Genomic DNA, 18,829 nt, shown 5'->3' on the forward strand with positions numbered 1-18,829 from the left:
TTTGGTTGTTCTGCAAACCCATTACATGTTGAACCTCCCTGGTCCAGTTCCCTGACCAGTCCTGGACAAGGGAGTTTCCTAGATCCGGGGAGGCCTATGATGCTGGGCTCCTCTACCCAGCCCCACAAGCTGCAGCAACCCCGCTGGAGTTCCTGGTGGCCCTGTCGGAGCTCCTGGCAGCCCTGCCACCCTCACGGCAACTCCACGCCCCACTGGAGCTCCCAGCAGCCCCACCAGCCTCACAACCCTGCCAGCTGTGGGCTCCGCTTCCCTGCGAGCTTTGCCCCCCCCCCCCCCCGGCTTCCCTGCCCCGCCCCTCTGCTAGCTCTGGTGCCCCAGGGGCTCCACTGCCCCGCCAGCTGGCTCCGCTCCGAGCCGCCAGCAACCTCTGCTGCTGGGGCTGTCTAATCCCGCAACATCCACGGTCCTTCCAGACCACAGATATTGCCAGACCAGGGAGTCCTGGACCACAGAATAATATACTGAATAGTCCTACACAATAGCTGTGCATCCCTGCAATACAACATGGATAATGGGAATAGCGGTTACAGGTACGCCACATCTTTTCTTTTCTCCATAAAATACTTGTCCAAGGACACTAGCATAAGAAGAAACTTACTATAAAATATGCACCACTTACTCATGCCTTCATGAGGATCATAACAATTCCACTCTCTCCTCCCCCTACTCTCTGATGTTAAGTATCTGTAAGGTCCAATAGATTAACATTTTATTGAGCTACATAATGTGAAATTCTGGCAGCAGTTGAAATGGAAAAAAAAATCAATTTGCTATGTAAATTGCTCTTTCATGACCAGATAAGAAGAGCCACTGAAAGTCCCAATTCATCCACAAACGATGGGGAAGAGTTATGCTAAGGCTCTGACAAACCAGCAGCCGCAAGGACATCTGGAGGAGAAAGAGAAAAATCTATCCTCTGGCCACTCATTGGTGCTGCAATATGTGGGCACAATGGGGTGAACTGAAAAGGCAGCATAATGGAGATGGATAGATTCTGACGTTATTTTAAAGAACGTGTGCAGTTTATTTGATCGTTTTAAAATGGTGACTATTAAACAGTTTTTAGAAGAGGGAATAAAGATCCAAGCTCAAGTGCCTTGTATTGCCCTTCATCTCTCAGCTGGTGACATCGAGCATAGATTTGGCATTATGCTGCCTTTGTGCGAGATGGATGGATGAATTCACTCATTGACACATAAAATGTTTGATTCATTCATCTATACGCGTGAATTTTGCTAGTTTAAGGTGCCACCTAACTGAGAACAGGGGTTGGTTGGCGGAGTCCACCTAAGCAATGAAAGGCCGACTCCTTCAGATGAGGGAGGGAGCAACAGAACTTAAAAACCAACAGATCAATGAGAAAAAACAAAAACAAAACGGACAAGGAGACAAGGCCACAAGGTCAAAATGAGGGATCCAAGAAGCAGGTGAGGATCCTTCAAGGAACCCTGCCCAGAATAATGAATGGACAAGGGACTTGAATAAGGTCCCACTGTCAAAGAGAAGTCTCTCCCTCCAGCTTCCAGCTTCATCCTCCTGGACCAGAGGCAGGCAAAATCCGGCCCTCCAAAGCGCTAAATCCCGGTCCAGCATGAGCCTCCAGCAGGCTCCCTGCCTGCCACACCCCCAGATGCTACTCAAAGGAGTTGGCTGTGGGGGCCATGTGCTTCTCTGAGTGCCCCATACCCCTAGCAGGGGGAGGGGGTTCATTTAGTACAATCTCCCAGCATTGGCCTTGCTTGTAGCTCAGGTAAGGCATGCACCATCTGTCCCTCCCCACAAGGGGCATGCCACACGCAGAGAAGCACGTGGCCCCTTCAACTGGCTGCTTTGAGAGGCATGCGAGAGCGCAGCAGGCAGAGAGCCTGCCCCAGGGTCCCACTCATTTGCTGGCCAGGAGCCACTTAAGGTAAGCATCTCCAGGCCAGAGCCTGCACCTGGCACCCCCTTTCCCCGCACCCGTCTGCTCCTCCTCCTGCACTCCTGCCCCAGGTCACAACCCAGACCCTCTGCACCTCTGCTCCTGCACCCATACACCCTCCCAAACCCTGCACCCCAAACCCTTGCTCCAGATCACAAACCCCTCCTACACTTCTGCTCAGAATCCTCTCCTACAGCTATACCCATAGCTCCTCCCAGACCTTTCACCCCTCCTGCACCCCAGCCCTTTATCCTGAGCACCCTCCTGCACCCAACCGCCATCCTAGACCCTGCATCTCTTCCACTAATATGGAAGAGTGATCACTTAACACATTCTTGGAGTAGCCTCCCATCAAAATGTATTAACCATCATTTTCCTGGACTGATGAATGGCCCTCTTAGCTAGTGCTGGGGAAAAGGATAACAGGTGACAAGAAGACAAATGGCCTTGATCGAGTCAGTGGCCTTGAGAGAGCCTTATCTACACTGGCACTTTTTATCACCAAAAAGTGCCTTTTGGCGATAAAACAGTGAGAGCGTTTACACTACAGTGTGACTTTTATCGGGAAAAACACCTAGTTTTGGTGATAAAACTTCTACCCCTGTGAGAGACTTTTGTCTTTTCCCCTCCCTTTATTGCCAACAAAGAGCCAGTGTGGACTCTGTTATTTGTGTTTGCTGAGAGAACTGGCTTCTGCCGTATCCCACAATTCTAGCTCTGATGACTGTGCTCAGTGTTTTGTGATCTCTATTGCCCTGCAGGCACGCACCCCCTTCTCTTTCAAAGTTCCAGGAAGTATCTGACAGCTGAGTGAGCTATTCCATTTAGGGAACAAACAAAGAGCAAATCATTGGAATGCTCCTGTTCTGCCCTGCTCTAGGAACACAGCGGCTGGCAAACTGCTGCTGCAGGGGAAGGGGGAGAGGCTGCTGTGATGATTTTACATTGCTCAGCACCAAGAGCTTACAGAGGAGCACCCCAAGAAGCACAGGGATCAGTTCTGCCTTCCCACAACACTGCACTGTGGTATGCTCTATCTGTTGACAGGGGAGCTAGCAATGTGGCCATGAGACGGTGGGAGGCAGAAAAACCAGTTTGACCGGTTTTCACTTTTGCACTTCAACAGCACTTTTGTGGCCAAACCTTCCCAGTGTAGACATAGCCTAAAATCCATTATTAAGCCACAAAACAGGTACAGCTGGATCAGAGGCATTTCTAGATACAGATCCTGAAGGCCTAATTCTAAGCCTTTTTGTGAGGTCAACAGGAGTTTTGCCAATATACAAGCCACAGGGTATAGTCTTCAATTATCTTATGGATAATATGTTGATTTCCTTCCCTCTCTCTCATTCAAATACTGATACATGGTGAGGCTGTAATGGGAATAAAATGGTTTCTACATCAACAAAGACCCATCTAGCAGCACTTTACTACAGTGAACCTGCATTCTTCATATAAGTGAAAAATATATATGACACCTATTTATACAGAGGGCGGATAGAGATTTTTCATGGGGAGGTTCTTTAAGAACTTGCATGTAAATTCTTTCCAATTTGGTGCACTTCAAAAACAAAAGTGTTCAGAAAAATCTTCATCAGGTTTAAAGTAGAACAGATTGAAAACATTCTATAGCATTTGATGGACAATTGAGGGCTTTTGACAAAACTTTTTTTAGTGAGGAAATGTCTATTTTTCTCAAAATTAAAAAAAAAGTTAAAAATGTTTGGGGTTTTTTTGTTGGAAGATCTGAAACTCTTTCCAGTTTTTGGACAAAAAAATGTTCTGTTTCTTGTTTTATTGATGAAGAGTCACTTTTTCTGCTGAACACTGCACTTAAAATTTTTGTTTTTAATTTTTGTCAGGAGTTTCCATGTGGAAAACGTCACCATTTTCTGACTAGCTCTAGTTTAAAAGTATCACCACAAGGTATGGTTTATCAATATGCAGAGAATAGCACCCTTCAGTCTGAACAATGTAGTAACTTATTATCTAATATCTCTAGTTATTCCTCTCCCCACCCCACCTCCATCCACTCTATCGTTGAGACTCAAGGTGAGAGAGGTAATACCTTATTTACCTCACCCACCTTGTCTTTTTAATATTCTGCAACTGACAGTTAGTTACAACTACACTGCACTTCTCACTATGAAAGAGAATGATCCTTGACTTGCAACAATGGATACAAACTCTTGTACATGTGATTGCTTAGGCAACATCTCCACTTGTTGATCTTCTGGCATTCGATTTAGCAGGTCTAGTAAAGACCTGTTTAATGGAACTCAGATCGTGCCCCATCGGCACCTATACTCCTGCTCCTTGCGAGGAGTAAGGGAAGCTGACGGGAGCGTTTGCTCCTGTTGGCCCCTCACTGTGCAGAAACTCGAATTAAGGTATGTCAACTCCACCTATGTAATTAACATAGCTGGAGTTGTGTATCTTAATTCAACCTTCCCCTTTTGTGTAGACTTGGCCTCAGTGATGTTCTTCACCTGTCATTTTAATCTCTGCTGCTTTGCATAAAACACTCTCCATGGGTGAAAGCCACTAAACTCAATGGAAAAGCTCCCATTAATTTCACTGCAGTCAGGATTTCACCCCATCTGGGTTTTTTTAGCAGTTTTCACATATCATGATAGCAGATTTCAAGTATCTAAAAGGAAGTTACAAGGAGGAGGGAGAAAAATTGTTCTCCTTGGCCTTTGAGTATAAGACAAGAAGCAATGGGCTTAAATTGCAGCAAGGGAGGTTTAGGTTGGACATTAGAAAAAGCTTTCTAATTGTCAGGGTGGTTAAACACTAGAATAAATTGCCTATGGAGGTTGTGGAATCTCTATCACTCGAAATATTTAAGAGCAAGTTGGATAGACATCTATCAGGGATGATCTAGATGGTGCTTGGTCCTGCCATAAGGGCAGGGGACTGGACTCAACGACCTCTCAATGGCCCTTCCTGTTCTAGTATTCTATGATTCTAGACCTGCTAAATTGGACCCTGGAAGATCGATCGTGGCAACATTGATCTTCCCTGTAGCGAACACACGGCCTGTGATCAGTGTTCTCTCGAAGCTGTGCGGCAGCACAGCTTTACAGGTGATTGATTAATCACCCTGCCCAGTCAGTCAGCTCCATGAATGGAGGCCTGAGCCTCTGACTGGGCAGAGCTGATTAATCACCTGTGAAGCTGTGCTGTTACTGGACAAGAAACAAAACTCGCTGTTGTAATGACAATGAGACTGATTCCAAACTGAGCCCAAGTCATCTAATTATATGAGCTGTGGCAGAGATTAGGAAGGAACCGTTCAGGCTCCCGACCTGGTGCCTTTGAAACAGAAGATCCAGATCTCAGGAAACAAGGTCAGGATTCTGTTTTCCCCAGTTAAGGGGAATTACACGTCTTGTAAAAAGAGCCGGTCAACAACTATCCATCAAAACTACTTTTAAACTGAATAAAAATTAAAAATTTCCCACAACAAATTTAGCATTTTTGACCCACTCAGTTTGTGATTTAGAAGCAAAGTCCCCTATGCCCATCTTTGGGATGCGTGAAATTCACTCCTATGCACAGAACCAATGAGATCTATGTCCTGTTCAGGTCTCACCTAACCGCTCAGTATGTGTTTTAGGCCATGTTTTGACTATGGGCTAGATCGATGGGCAGCCATTGATCCAGCAGGGGTCCATTTATCGCATTTATACTAGACATGATAAATCAACTACTGAGCACTCTCCCATTGACCCGGGTACTCCACCAAAATAAGAAGAGTAACTAGAGCCTAGGGGAGAGTGTCAGCTGTTGAAGATACTGCAGTAAGAAGACCTAGGTACATCAACTTCAGCAAAATTATCCATGTACCTGAAGTTGCATAAGTTAGATCAATAGCCCGCAGTACTACAGACAAGGCCTTAGGTGAGAGTTAACTGATGGATAGGCCCCTTGCTGGCCCTTTACATGGGGGTCCACACTTTGCACACACACCTTTTTGTAGTATCAAGGGCATCCATGTAACACAGAAGATATGCTTTAGTCATGATGAAATTCTACGCCCTGTCTATGACAGAGGTTGAATTGGTTGATCTGATGGTCTGTTCTGGCCTTAAAATCTAAGAGACTATAGAAGGAGCCGAGTAATTCAGGGAAACCTACAAGAGGATAAATCCTCCACCTTCCTGCACAATTTTTCTCTCTGCTGTGCAGTTAACTATCAACAGTGAAATATGAAATAATGTAAGCACCTTACTAGAGATTTGTGCTTAAAGCATGGCCCATACTGCCAAGGGTTTTAAATGGTTTCCCTGACCTACAGATGCATGACGCACCATGACACTATGCCTTTTTGCTTTACAAAGAGTACTACAACCAATTAGGGATCTATAAAACCTATGGCCCAGCCACACTAGAACAAAAGGCATCACAACTAATTGTTCTTGGAACCCTGGAATATCCATTGTCTAGGCAAGACCTTGGGTCCACACCAACAGTTGTTCCCAGTGTTTTACAAGCCTAGGACATACCAAGCCAGGGATGCCACACTTGAGTAGTGCTCTAGTGGCAAATAAATCTCTGGCGTAATTGATAACTTTGGTTTGTAAACTTGGCTCCTCGCATATTGAATGGTATGTAGCATTGCTTTATAGCCTGCATATTCCCAGTCTACACTGGTGAGGGAAATCATGTCCACACTCTTTGCAGACAAGGCATTAGACCATACATAACCTTAAAGAAAGGGCAAAAGAAAACAACCTGATTTTCAACCCATATAAAACACAACTGAACAGCAGCAAAATCCTAACCTGCCCCCACTCAGAAAAGAAAACCCTGCCAAATTATTTACCACAACGGGTTGTAAAAATCAAGTGAAACATGTACTACTGGTAAGAAATACCTCCGACAGAATGTCCTGTCTGAAACAACCACTTTATAGTGTCCCCAAGGCTTTTAGTGCAATTTTGTGTGACATTTAGTTGAAGGTCCGCTTCTGCCATGAAAGGTGACCACATCTGGTTGTCCCCTTGGAAGCTGACTGGAAGGCTAAACTATAGACTAAAGTTCTGCAGTGGATCAGGACCCTAAAGTGGGTCACAAGTGACCCTATTTTAATGATGTCGCCAGGGCTGGCTTAGACTTGCTGAAGCCCGGGGCCAATGTCAAAGCCCAACCCGCCTCCCGAGGCCAAAGCCCGAGTCCAAGGGCTTCAGCCCTGAGTGGCTGAAGGTTACAGGCCTTCTTGCCTAGGGTTGAAGTCTTAGGGCTTTGGCCTTGGCCCTCTGCCTGAGGCAGTGAGGCTTTGCCCCCCTCCACTTAAAGCAACGGGGCTCCAGTGGGCTCAGGCTTTGGGTCCCCCTCTTGGGGTTATGTAGTAATTTGTGTGTCAGACCGAGGTCACAGTGCCATTTAGTTTGAAAACCCCTGGACTCAGGGCGAGCCCTAGGAGGGTTCAGGGCTTAGGGCAACCTCAGGGTAGCCCTCCTCCCCACAGGGTCCGGCACAGCCCCTGCTCCACCTCTTCTCCATGCCCCCTGCCCTGCTCCACACCTCTAACCCTCTCCCTTGATTGCTGAGAGCTGGGAGATTACCAGAGGCCAAGTGGCAGCAGGGGCCCAGCAGCCTGCTCTGGCCCATCACCCTCGCCTAGCCCTCTGCACTCCGCTTCTCCTTGGTGGCAGGAAGCAGACCTGTGGAGAAGCCAAGCACAGTGTGCCGGGAGAGGGTGGCAGGGTGGGGCAGGGCACAGCAGGCTGCTGGGCCACTACAGCTCCCGCCACCTGAATGAGTGCAGAGAGTGGGGTGACCAGGGCTCTGTCCGTACCTGACCCATCCATAAGATGGTCAAGGCGGCTGCCACGGAGGCCCTGAAAATACAGGGCCCGGGGCAGCTGCCCTGAATCATCCTATGGACAGGACAGCTCTGCCTAGAGTTAACCATTCAAGTAATAAGGCAATGGCAGTGGTTCGGCTGAACAGTCAGATACAACCATTAAAGCCAAATTCAAGTTGCCTTGTGAGTATCCCTTGAGTCTCTAGCTTGGTGGTGTTGAAACAATCAAGGTTGTTCTTACTCCTTCAAGCCAGCTATGAGGCAGTGTCCCTAGTTCTAGCTCCTATGCTCTAGGTGGGAAAAGTGAAACTTGTTTTTCTTTTATTACTCAGTTAAACACAAGACTTTCATAAACCGACTGGTCATGGATCCAGCACAGCCTGGAAAAATCTAAGTGATCCAAATTAAACATCCATGGGTGTGCTAATAAACCGAGTGATAGACGCCCAGTTACAAACATTGGGTTGATCCTGCAGCCCTTCTTCAAGGGGAGTAGCCATAATGGAGAGGCTGCAGGATTGGGTCCCAGTGGAGTATAAATAGTACCTGTCTGATTCATGCCCCAACTTCTCTTGTTACGTTTTAGCTTAAATCTTCAGATTCTTCAGTCAGACGAAAAAGATGTCAGAAGTTTCCTTAACATGTGCATTCCCAGAAGACCATTTATGTATCCCCAATCGTCATATAAAAATAAATCCTTGGTTTCGATTCATTTAACATCGCTGGCAGATGGAAAAGTCTTTTGCCCTCCTGAGCAGTCTGTTGCAGGGACTCAAGGAGGTGGAGGTAGCTTCAGATCCAACAAGTTGTAGGCAAAAACATTCCAGAAGATGGCAAACAGTACAAAGATGACATAAATAAAAACAAAGATCCACCATAAGGACTGGTCTTGGAGTCTCTGCTCATAGTTCCGTAGGATGACCACTCCCAACGTGATTCCTACCATCACCCCGCCCAGGTGGGCGACGAAACTTGGGTGTGGACATGGGGGGTAAGCAGATGGATGGAACCGCAGCCACACAGCCCTTCCAAATTCAAAGCTCACTGGAATAGAGAGAAAGAGAGAGAGAAATAAGCCCCTTGTCCATCTCAATCCTTCTCTGCCTCCACTTGGAGCTCCTTCAAGTCAGTGACTAGAAACCAGCATGTGCTGCTTCATCAAGGTCTTGTTATCTCATGCATAGCACAGAGATGACTGCTGTACCAAACAGAGAGAAAGTGCACTCTGATACAAGGAAAGGGGAAGTCGTAGGCCAGTTTTGCCAGTCAGCTCCCTGTACATCAGACATGTAACATGAATGTAGGCCAGTGTTTCTTAAACTGTGTTCCACAGCCAGGGGCAGCCTAGGACTAGGCAGATGCCTAGGACGAAGCTGGCCTGGGTGCCCGATGATGACATCACGGCCATTGACGGCTGTGCAGGCGGGGGCGCCGATCATGCCTTCCACCTGGGGTGCCAGCTGCTGCAGCCGGCCTCGGGTCACTCCTGCCCGTGGCACACTGGTGTGCCGAGAGGCAGTCGGAGGTGTGCCGCGGAGAACAACAGAATTCAAAATGGCCACCCTTAAAGGCTCAATAACTTTCCCCCAACCCTTTTTTTTCTCAATAACTTCCCCCCAAACCGTCCCTCCCCTAATCTTGGTGTTTCACATTAAAAAAAAATATATTGTTTGGTGCGCCTCGGTCTTGAAAAGTTTAAGAAACGCTGATGTAGGCAGAGAGTGTAAAGTGCTCACCTCATTTTTACATCAAAAGCTAACAGCACATTTAATTAGCCTCATTAGCACTGGTCCTACAATTGACAGGTACCTTTCCCCCCCTTCTTTTTCATTCATAAAAATCTGGGTTTCTTTTATTCTTCTCCAGCTCATCCGATGAAGTGGGTTTTACCCACAAAAGCTCATGATACTATCTGTATTTTCATTAGTTTCTAAGGGTACATCTGGACTATGCTGAAGTTTCGAAAGAGCGGGAATTTGCATATCTTCTTCTGATCTCACTTTCAAAAATAGTCGGGACACAGTTCTTTTGGAACCCTCCCCCCTTTTTCAAAAAGCCACGTAAACCTCATTTTTTGAGGAAGCGCGGCTTTTCGAAAAAAAGGGGAGTTCTGAAAGAACCACGCCCCGACTACTTTCACTTTCGAAACTTCAGTATAGTCTAGACATAGCCTCAGGTGCCACAGGACTACTCCTTGCTCTTATTTTTGGTATTTGTCCAGGTGTTTCCTAGGGCTGCTGTTGACTTCCTGCTGGCTGGGACTCTCTACTATTCATTGAGTGCCAACCATGCGTTCAGTACTTATACAACACAGACATGCCATAGAACACAAAGATAATCTTAGCAAGCAACAGCAGTGGGAACATTTTTAAGAGTGGGGGGGTGCTGAAATCCAGCCCCCTTGCCCCTTTCCAGCCCCCCTCCCCCAAGCTGAGGCCACAAGCAAAGCCCCAGCACATGGGGCTAGCAGCTGGGACCCTGGGCTGGCAGAAGAATCTCTTGGCACGCAGGGCCAGCAACAGAACCATATGGCGCAGGGGTGGCAGCTGGAATTCTGGGCGTGGGGGAAGCAGCTGAGACCCTGGCACATGGGGATGGCAGCAGACCCCTCCCCCCGGGCACAGAGCTGGAGCAGAGGCAGCTGGCGCACAGTGCATCAGCCAGGATGCCAGCAATGAGGGGATGGCAGCAGAGCCGTCAGCATGCAGGGTGGTGGCCAGGAGCCTGGGGGTGCTATAGCACCTCCCCACACCCCTAGTTCCCATGCCTATGAGCAACAGAAGCTCCAACCCAATGACCTTGTATGTATGGCAGACAGAAAGAATCAACCTTCATGCAGTTATTGTAATGACAGTCTTAGTACTAACTTCCGCGTGAGCCGGGCCAGGTGGCCGTGGGGCTGACATGCTGGCTGCAGAAACATGTTTGGAAGAGGAACCTGAATGTGGGTTGCGGTTTTCATTAAAGATCGGGCTGAACCAAATCCCCAGCTCTGTGCAGCCCCAAACTTTGTGGGAGTTCAGAAACAGATCTAGACCAGAGATGATCAGCTCTAGATTCTTCTGGTGGTTTTTATTAACGTAGAAAGGAACAGTCAGGAATTATTTTTTCTTCCTTTACATCTACCTCTTGGTGGCTGTCCCTTGCCTTCTCCTCTTCACTTGGCCCAGTCAGTACATGACATATCTCCTCAGCTCTTTCCCTACTCAGGCCTGTCGGGTCTCCTCTGTATTCCTGTTTCACTTGATGTAGTTTTAGACACAGCGGTGAATGAGAACATGCACAGGGATGGATTTAAGTGGTTGGCGGCAACTTTATTAAACTTAACATGGGGCAAGGACAAAACCCTCCCATACGCTCATCTATCAAGTATTTTAAATTAGTTCCAGTGCAGGGATTCTCCTGCAATATAACCCATAACTTGGGGCAGACTCTGCTTAGCTTAACCCTAGGACTCTACTCACCTGCTGAGTCCTACCACAAACACACCACTGCTTAGACGGAGGGTACTAAAAAGGGAAAATTCAAACTGTAAAGGCTGCAAGATCTTCCCCTATGCCGACCAAACGTCCTGGATTTTCCAGGACAGTTCTGAATTTAAATACTCTGTTCCCTGGGCCGGCCCACAACATTTTGGCACCTGAGGCGGGAGCTCAAATGACGGCCCCATGCAGGGCCAAAACTTTGAAAGGTCTCAATTCTGCCTTCTTCCTGTTCTACTCCTCTCATGACACTCCACCATCTCTGGGCATCTAGAGCAGAGAGAATAGATATGCACCAGCAGCAGACACAATTTTCTATACTCTGGGTCCTAGTGGCGCCCCCCCTCCCCCAGTCTGGCACCTGAGGTGGCTGCCTCAGTTTACCTCATGGTAAGGCCAGCCCTGTCTGTTCCTGTGTCTCCATCAAGTAGTAAAATGTCCCAGAAAGCCCCACCAGATCTGACTTGGGAGAAGCAAGCTAGAAACGGCTCGGTGCACCCCCATTTCCCTGCTCTTCACTGGCAGAACCTTGCAGAGGCTCACCCCCTAGCATGGCACAGCAGCAGTGGTCTCCACCACCACAGAGCATGTAGGTGGCTCCCTTGGTGCTTTGCCAGCAGGCAACTGAGGTGGCTTCCAGTGGCATACGGTTTCTGGAGCACTTCCCGAATTCCAGCGTGCCGCCGCCCAGTGAACCCCCGTCACCCTGCCACCTCCTGCTCCATCACTGTGCCTCTGGTCCGGCCACGTCGCCTCCTCCTCCATCTCCTGGCAACCACGTGCTCTTTGTTACAGTGGCCACAGCTGCCGCTGCCAGCGGGGACCGCGTCTGAGGCAAAACCCGGCGGAGCCACTCCTGGACCTCAGCACCTTGGATTTGCTGCCACCACATGGAGCCCATCTGGGGCACTTCAGGTTCAATCTATGCGCTGCCACTCTCTCTCCCCCCATCCCTCTGGGGGAATGGAAGCGCATGGAGCTGCTTGCTCTGCTGCTCTCTGCGATCCAGGTCTGGTGGGGAAGCTCGGGGCTTTCTTCACCTCCCCCACTCCGTGCATCCTCCAAGCAGGAGGTCGGAGCTGGAGCTGCAACTTGGTGGCTGCACAGGCTCTCCACTGCGTGCAGGGGGTGGTGGTGTGATTTTCCTCCCCCTCCCCACCCCGCTGGGGGAATGGCAGTGTGCTGTCCAAAAGCTTTCCCTGCTGCCAGGGGCCGCAAAGCCAGATAAGCATCCCCCCTCATGCCCAGACCCCCACATCCCAATCCCCCTCCCTCACTCCCCTCCCTCCACCAAGACCCTGCACCCCCAGCTTGCTCTGACAACCTCCCTTGCTCCTGCTCCTGCCCTCCTGACCAGACTCTGCATCCTCCCTCCTGGCCAGACTCTCTACACCCACCCTGCTCCTGCATTCACATCGTTGCTCCTGCACCCTACCCCCTGGCCAGACACTCCACTCCCAGCCTGCTTCTGCACCCTACCTCCCACCCAGACCTTGCAACCTCTCCCCCTTCTGCACCTCACCTCCCTCCCAGATCCTGCACCCCATCCCTGTCCCACTCACTGGCAGCCCTGTCTCGCACACTGAACCCTTCACTTTTGTCCCTACCTCAAAGCCTAAGTGGGCCCAGAAAATCCACTAACTCCGGAACTGCAGAAAAGTAAATCTGGCCTATGGGAAACACTGAATCTTAGTCTTCCCTGTCCTTTCCCCTCACTTCATGGGGCTGAAGCGCCAGAGGAGTGAGGTGTCTCAGTTGGGGGCCACATCAGTGAGGATCGGGGGTTTTGGAGGATTTTTTTGCGTCTCAGTTTTGTGGTCCACAACTGATTTTTTTGTGGGTCAGTGGCCCCCAACCCAAAAAAGGTTCCCCACCCCTGCCATAAATAAAGAAAACATGGAAACCTTCTGGGTTGGACATAAATTAATATTTTTCTTTATTTAAAATGAAGTTTGATAAACTAACACAAGAATGTTAACATGCTTAATCTGTTTAATCATTTAAATTAAACCATTCTCCCTAGCTGCAGCCCCAGCAAAATGGCTCAGGTGTAATTATGTAATCAACTGTGAGTTTCCATTAGCAACTGGTGGTCCATAGAAAGATTGACACTGAACCAGCTGGTCCCTGGGCCAAAAAAATTTAGAACCACTGAAATAGAGTCACCTTCAGCCTCTCCACCCCGAGAGACTGCCCCAGGCTCCCTGCTGCTCCATAAGAGCCCACAGAGAGATTGGGTCTGTTACCATGGTGGTGAAATCTGGCCTGGATGATGGACAGACAACTCATCCAAGCAGTTGAAGGATTTAAACAGTGTGGTAAGATGCCAAGTGAAAACACAGGGAGGCAGGATGTATCGTCTCTCTGTAGAGAGGGTTGTCATGACTTGTATTTCTGGGTAAACAAGCCCTTCGTGAGCTCTGTGGAGAGGTGAGATGTTTTGACCTCCAGTTTCAAGGGATTTGTTCTGTCTTTGGGCTGCGTGTTGCCTAGACTGGAATGGAGTTAGCTGTGACAATGCATTTCTGAGTTATTCTGACACACAAAGTGTGCTAAAGACCCCACGTCCAAGTGAGAGAAAGTGCTGCTGTCAGAAGTCAACTCAGAGTCTCTCCAATTTTCTCCTAAAATCACCTATACCCGGCAGTGAGGCTTTTACTGATTGGTCCCTTATATTTTTTAAGGGTGACTAAGGGTTAACTGGATCTTCTTGGATAACGTCAACAGATTGCTTTGAGCCCGCTCCTAGCTTAAAGTTTAAATTGGATCAGGCCCTTTGTAAGCAGGTTGGGAAGTGGTCACATTTGGCAATTATTATTCCGCATTATTTACATAATAGAGGCATTGCCATTGTGGTATTGACACATACATTTCTCAATAGCTTTACATATAAAATAGCTCAGATCCATTGACCGCCATGGGAAATGCACCTTTCAAGCAGTGGTGGGGAGGGTTAGTGACATGGTCTTCTCCACCCTGTACCTGTCATGGTTAATTCAGTATTGTCATTATGGCTCGTGGAAATGAAGGACACTTGATAGTTTTGCAGTCACTTCAAAAAATGCAGTTGCAGTCCATCTCATTAGGGATGTAAATTCCCATTCATCAGGTAACCAGTTAATATTAGGTGACACTGGGGTTGCCGCCAGCTCCCAGCCCCCTCCAGAGCAGCCCCTGTCCATAGCAGGCTGGACTTCCTATGGAGAGAGGCTGCTCCAGATACTGGCGCCAGTCCCAAGGGTCCCCCACAGACAGGGGCTGCTCCAGATGAGAGCAACCCCTGTCTGCAGTGGGCCCTCTGCAGAGCTGCTCCAGCCCCCTCTGATTACCAGTTAATTGGAACTGGTAAGCATCATCTGTTAAGAGGACTAAAGAAGATGTCCCATGAAATTGTGGGATAGTTCTGGAGGATTCCCTGACCCTGAGTCAAATGGGGCTGCATCTACACTGCAAAGTAATAGGTCTTGGGTCCTGGATTTCATCTTGAATCGAGGTTGGACACCTAGCACAGTAGTGTCATGGGACACTAGGTCTGGGGCCTGGGTTCATACAATTGCTGTATAGTTGCGTGGGGGCGCCTATGGGCCCAAACCCATCCCTATTGGTAGAAAATGGTGGGAGGAGTTCTTGGGGGGGGGGGTTACATGACACCCTTTACTTCTGGTCATGTGTCCATCTTGACCCTAGAAGTATTACCCCCGAGGTGGGGGTTCCTGTGGCAGAAGAGTGGGGTCAGGAGGCATGGCTAATGTGTCCCCATTTTTGGTTCAGAAAATTGGTCACTGTACCTATCCCATCAGGACAAGAAGTATCAGTAAAATCCCAATCCTTTTACTTCTAGGAATCATGCCTCTTATTCTTTTAGCCATACTGGAAACCAGTCACAAGCTGTGACAAACATTCTTACCACGCACTAGCACTACCTATTAAATTCTGTTCCTATTTCGCTTCACTGCACTGCCAGGGTGCTGCAAGGAAGGTGAAAAACTCCCCAGGCCTCTGCCAATTTGGACCTCCAGGAAAACAAAATTCCTTCCTGACCTCCAATTGGGAAGTCAATCAATAGGGTTGCCAGGTGTCCGGTTTTCGCCCGGACAGTCCAGTAATTGTGTCTTCTGTCTGGTAAAAAAACCAGAAAATACCAGACATGCAAAATGTGCAGTATTTTCTGTTTTTCTCGGACGGAAGGCCAGCAGGGACATTTTCCCCCTGCCGTGTCTGGCAGGGGAGGGGGCGGGATGTCCCTGGGGCCACTGAAAAAACTTTCCCCAGCCTCCCCTGCCACAGGGCCGTGGGAGAGGCCGCACAGGAGATCTGGCCCGAGGGAGAAGCTCCAGATGCTGGAGCCCTGCGGCATGTCAGCCAGGCGGCAGGGAAAGAGGCTGCCAGCAAAATTCCTTTTGCCATGAGCAGAATGACAGGAGAGGGGAGGGGATCCATTCCCAGAGTCGGAGAGAAGGGAAGCCCCTGAGCCCCTTCCCTGCATGGGGCACCTTTTAGAACTAAGGGGAAGCCACTGCCCCCCCCTTCCTTGAATAGGCTGGCTAGCCTCTAGGAGACTGGAGCCTTACCAGTTAAGGAGGCATGCGGGACTGGAGGGAAGGAGCAGGGGGCGGGGAGGTGGGGGATACCTTGCAGGAGTGGGAAGGAAGAGAATCACCCCCAGCCCCTTTCCTGCATGGGGTGCATTTAGGGAGGAAGGGGTGGCCACATCTGGGCAAGCCCTAGATCTCCTTCCCTGCAACAGGCTGGCTGCAGCAAGGAGAAGTGTCTTGTAGCCCTAGCTAGCCCTACACTGGCCGCAGTGCCTCCTTAACTGTTAAGGAGGCATGTGGCACCTGAGGGAAAGGCTGGGGGGGGGGGGGGGGAAGGAGACGGATCCCGTACAAGAGGGAGAGGGAAGGGAAGCCCCACCCTTCCTTGCATGAGGTTAGGATTGCCAGGTGTGCGGTTTTCACCTGGACAGTCTTGAATCGACAAAAAAACCCAGAACAACCCCTGCTGTGTCCTTTTTTTTTTCACAACCAATTTTTTTCCTGCCATGTTCGGTATTTTCTGAAACCCTATCAGTCAAATCCACAGCATTCACAACACACAGCTCCAAAGCTACTAGTACAGGGTGGGGAAGGTATAGCTGCTGGAGAGGAGCAAAAAGAGACACCACATGGCCCAGCTGGTGAGTGTCTAAATTAGTGAAAGGGGAGGGTAAGGGACCCAGGAGTGGTGAGACAGCTTTAAAGCCTCACTTGTACTCCTTCCCTGTTTAACCTAGCTTCCCCAATTGCTGCCTGCCCTGTTGATTCTTCCCACCCATTGAGGCATCTGGGTGGCATTTCCCACATTCCACAAGCAATACTCACCCTAATTGCTTGCTGCTTTTTTGGAAATTAAAGAAAAAATTTCTACATTAAAGTTAGAAACCTTAGAGAGAATCAGCTGAGTGGTAACAAAGCAGGAAGCCTTTCTTCTCTAGGCCAGTGGCTCTCAACCAGGGGTACACATACCCCCTGGGGTTTGCAGAGGTCTTCCAGGGAGTACAGCAACTCATTTAGATATTTCTATAGTTTTACCACAGGCTACATAAAAAGAACTGGCAAAGTCAGCACAAACTAAAATTTCATGTAGACAATGGCTGGTTTCTTCTGCTCTATGTGCTATACCCTGAAATGTAAGTAGAATGTTTATGTTCCAATCAATTCATTTTATATTTATATGGTAAAGATGAGATAGCAAGCAAGCAAGAATTTTTTCAGTGCTAGTGTGCTGTGACACTTTTGTGGTTTTTATGTAGGATGATTTTGTAAGCAAGTTGTTTTTGAACGAGGTGAGCTTTAAGGCAAGGCAAATCAGACTAATAGAAGGGGTAAAGCAGTCTGGAAAGTCTGAGAACCACTGCGCTAGGTCACTTGCTTGAATCAGCCACAGGTCTGTGGTGACCAAACCCAGCCATCAATAATCTATTCAAGGTGAGCTGATGGTCCTTGTCCAGTTGCCAGAGGCCAACTCTACCAGAGTCAGTTTCCCTACTGATAATTTCATGAGAGAAACCAGGAACTGAATCAGTCCCCATTTTTGGTTCAGAAAATAGGGTCACCATACCTATCCTGTAAGGACAAGGCCAATGAGTAAAATCCCAAGTCTTTTACTTCTAGGAATCATGCCTTTAAACCATATTGAAAACCGTCACAAGCTGTGACAAATATTTTTACCAAGTACTATCACTAATTATTAAATTCTGTTCCTATTTCACTTCATCACACTTCCAGAGTGCTGCAAGGAAGGTGAAAAACTCCCCAGGCCTCTCTGCCAATTTGGACCCTCTAGGAAAACAAAATTCCTTCCTGGCCTCCAAATGGTGAGGTGATACTTCCTTCAAGCACATGGGCACAGCTGCTGCTTTGCTTATTCTATGCATTCAGTTCTCAGAGCCCGTTATCTCTGTTCACTTTTATAAATTACAAAAATGGAAATGTAAAAATAGCAACCAAAGTCCTAGAAATAAGTTTGAAAGCCTAGGAATGCCTCTCAGACAACCTCCCGTTGAGATTTGTCTTTGCCAATTAGCTCTAATTCAGGAAGAAATTCTGACTTAACATTTAGAATGTATTTGTGATTCCAGCCACCTGCAAAGGCTTAGGCCAGGGCTACTCAACATGCGGCCTGTTTGTTTGCGGCCTGCAGTGCGGTTTGGGTTTACGCAGGGCTCAACATGCAGACTGTGGGTGGGATCCTTTGAACATGGCCTCCACTGGGAACACAGTCCACAACGGTGAGTCACTATAATGGTCTTCTTTTGATATGCGTGTTAGTAGTTCAATTCCTGGACTGTCATTGCTCATTAAAAGTGCTGTCATATGGGTGGAAATCAGGTAAATATTGCATTTTATTAATATCAGCAGAACTGACTTAAATGGTGCCTGTGTGTTGTATAGTCTTGCCTTAATCTTTGTATTCATGCCCATCAGTGTGAATGAAGCTATTTGCATATATTTGCATATATATTTGCACTTATATGCAACCACACTTAAGTTGCGACCCTAGGCATGTGCTGTGAGTATCATTGTGACCCCCAGGGCTTCCAAAGTTGAGTAGCCCTGGCTTAGGCACTGAGTGTGAGTTGAAGGTGCTTGGGCCTTCACAGGACCAAGCCTTTATGTTGTAGGTTAACTGACCTGCAGTTCCAGTGGTGGTAGCGATGATGTATAGCTCTAGTGTTGCAGGCTTGTTGTGCTGCTGTTGTACAGACATGGCCTCAGTGGGTTTAGAAGCTTCTGAACCAGGGTTTCCCAATGTATGGGTCGCGAGCTAAATATGGGTCACCATTACATTTCAAAAGGGTCACCAAGTGTCTCCCCAGGTGGCTCTGACCCCCTCCTCCCCCCGTTTTTGAATTGCCTTGGGTCACCAAGTCTTCCTGAATTGTCAAAATGGATCCCCATCTGGAAAAAGTTGGGGATCGCTGTTCTGAACCCATTGAGGCCATGTCTACCTGACAGCATCACAACTATGCAGCTGCAGCTGTGTCACTATAGTGCTGTATGATAGACACTTCCTACTTGGATGGAAAGGTTTTTTATCCCATCCATATAG

At 48.3% G+C, this 18,829-nt stretch overlaps 2 protein-coding genes across 5 annotated transcripts in view; one reads left to right on the forward strand and one right to left on the reverse strand.

Annotated features, from left to right (window-relative positions):
- Positions 1–18,829, forward strand: part of LOC102457124 (sterile alpha motif domain-containing protein 9-like) — a 225,967-nt gene that overhangs the window by 97,529 nt on the left and 109,609 nt on the right. The gene's annotated exons all lie outside the window — the stretch shown is intronic.
- The window catches only part of RHBDL3 (rhomboid like 3), a 161,422-nt gene continuing 144,685 nt past the window's right edge, over positions 2,093–18,829 (reverse strand). For 3 of the 4 annotated variants that reach the window (XM_006125163.4, XM_089771824.1, XM_006125162.4), the window contains one exon: positions 2,093–8,801. In XM_006125163.4, coding sequence (XP_006125225.1) covers positions 8,530–8,801 — 272 coding nt within the window. In that variant the 3' untranslated portion in view covers positions 2,093–8,529. The remainder of the gene's footprint in view (positions 8,802–18,829) is intronic. The other variant, XR_016347529.1, reaches the window with a different exon arrangement.

This window comes from Pelodiscus sinensis, chromosome 20 (assembly GCF_052426305.1).
Source record: "Pelodiscus sinensis isolate ZL-2025 chromosome 20, ASM5242630v1, whole genome shotgun sequence".
NCBI classification, from domain to species: Eukaryota; Metazoa; Chordata; order Testudines; family Trionychidae; genus Pelodiscus; species Pelodiscus sinensis.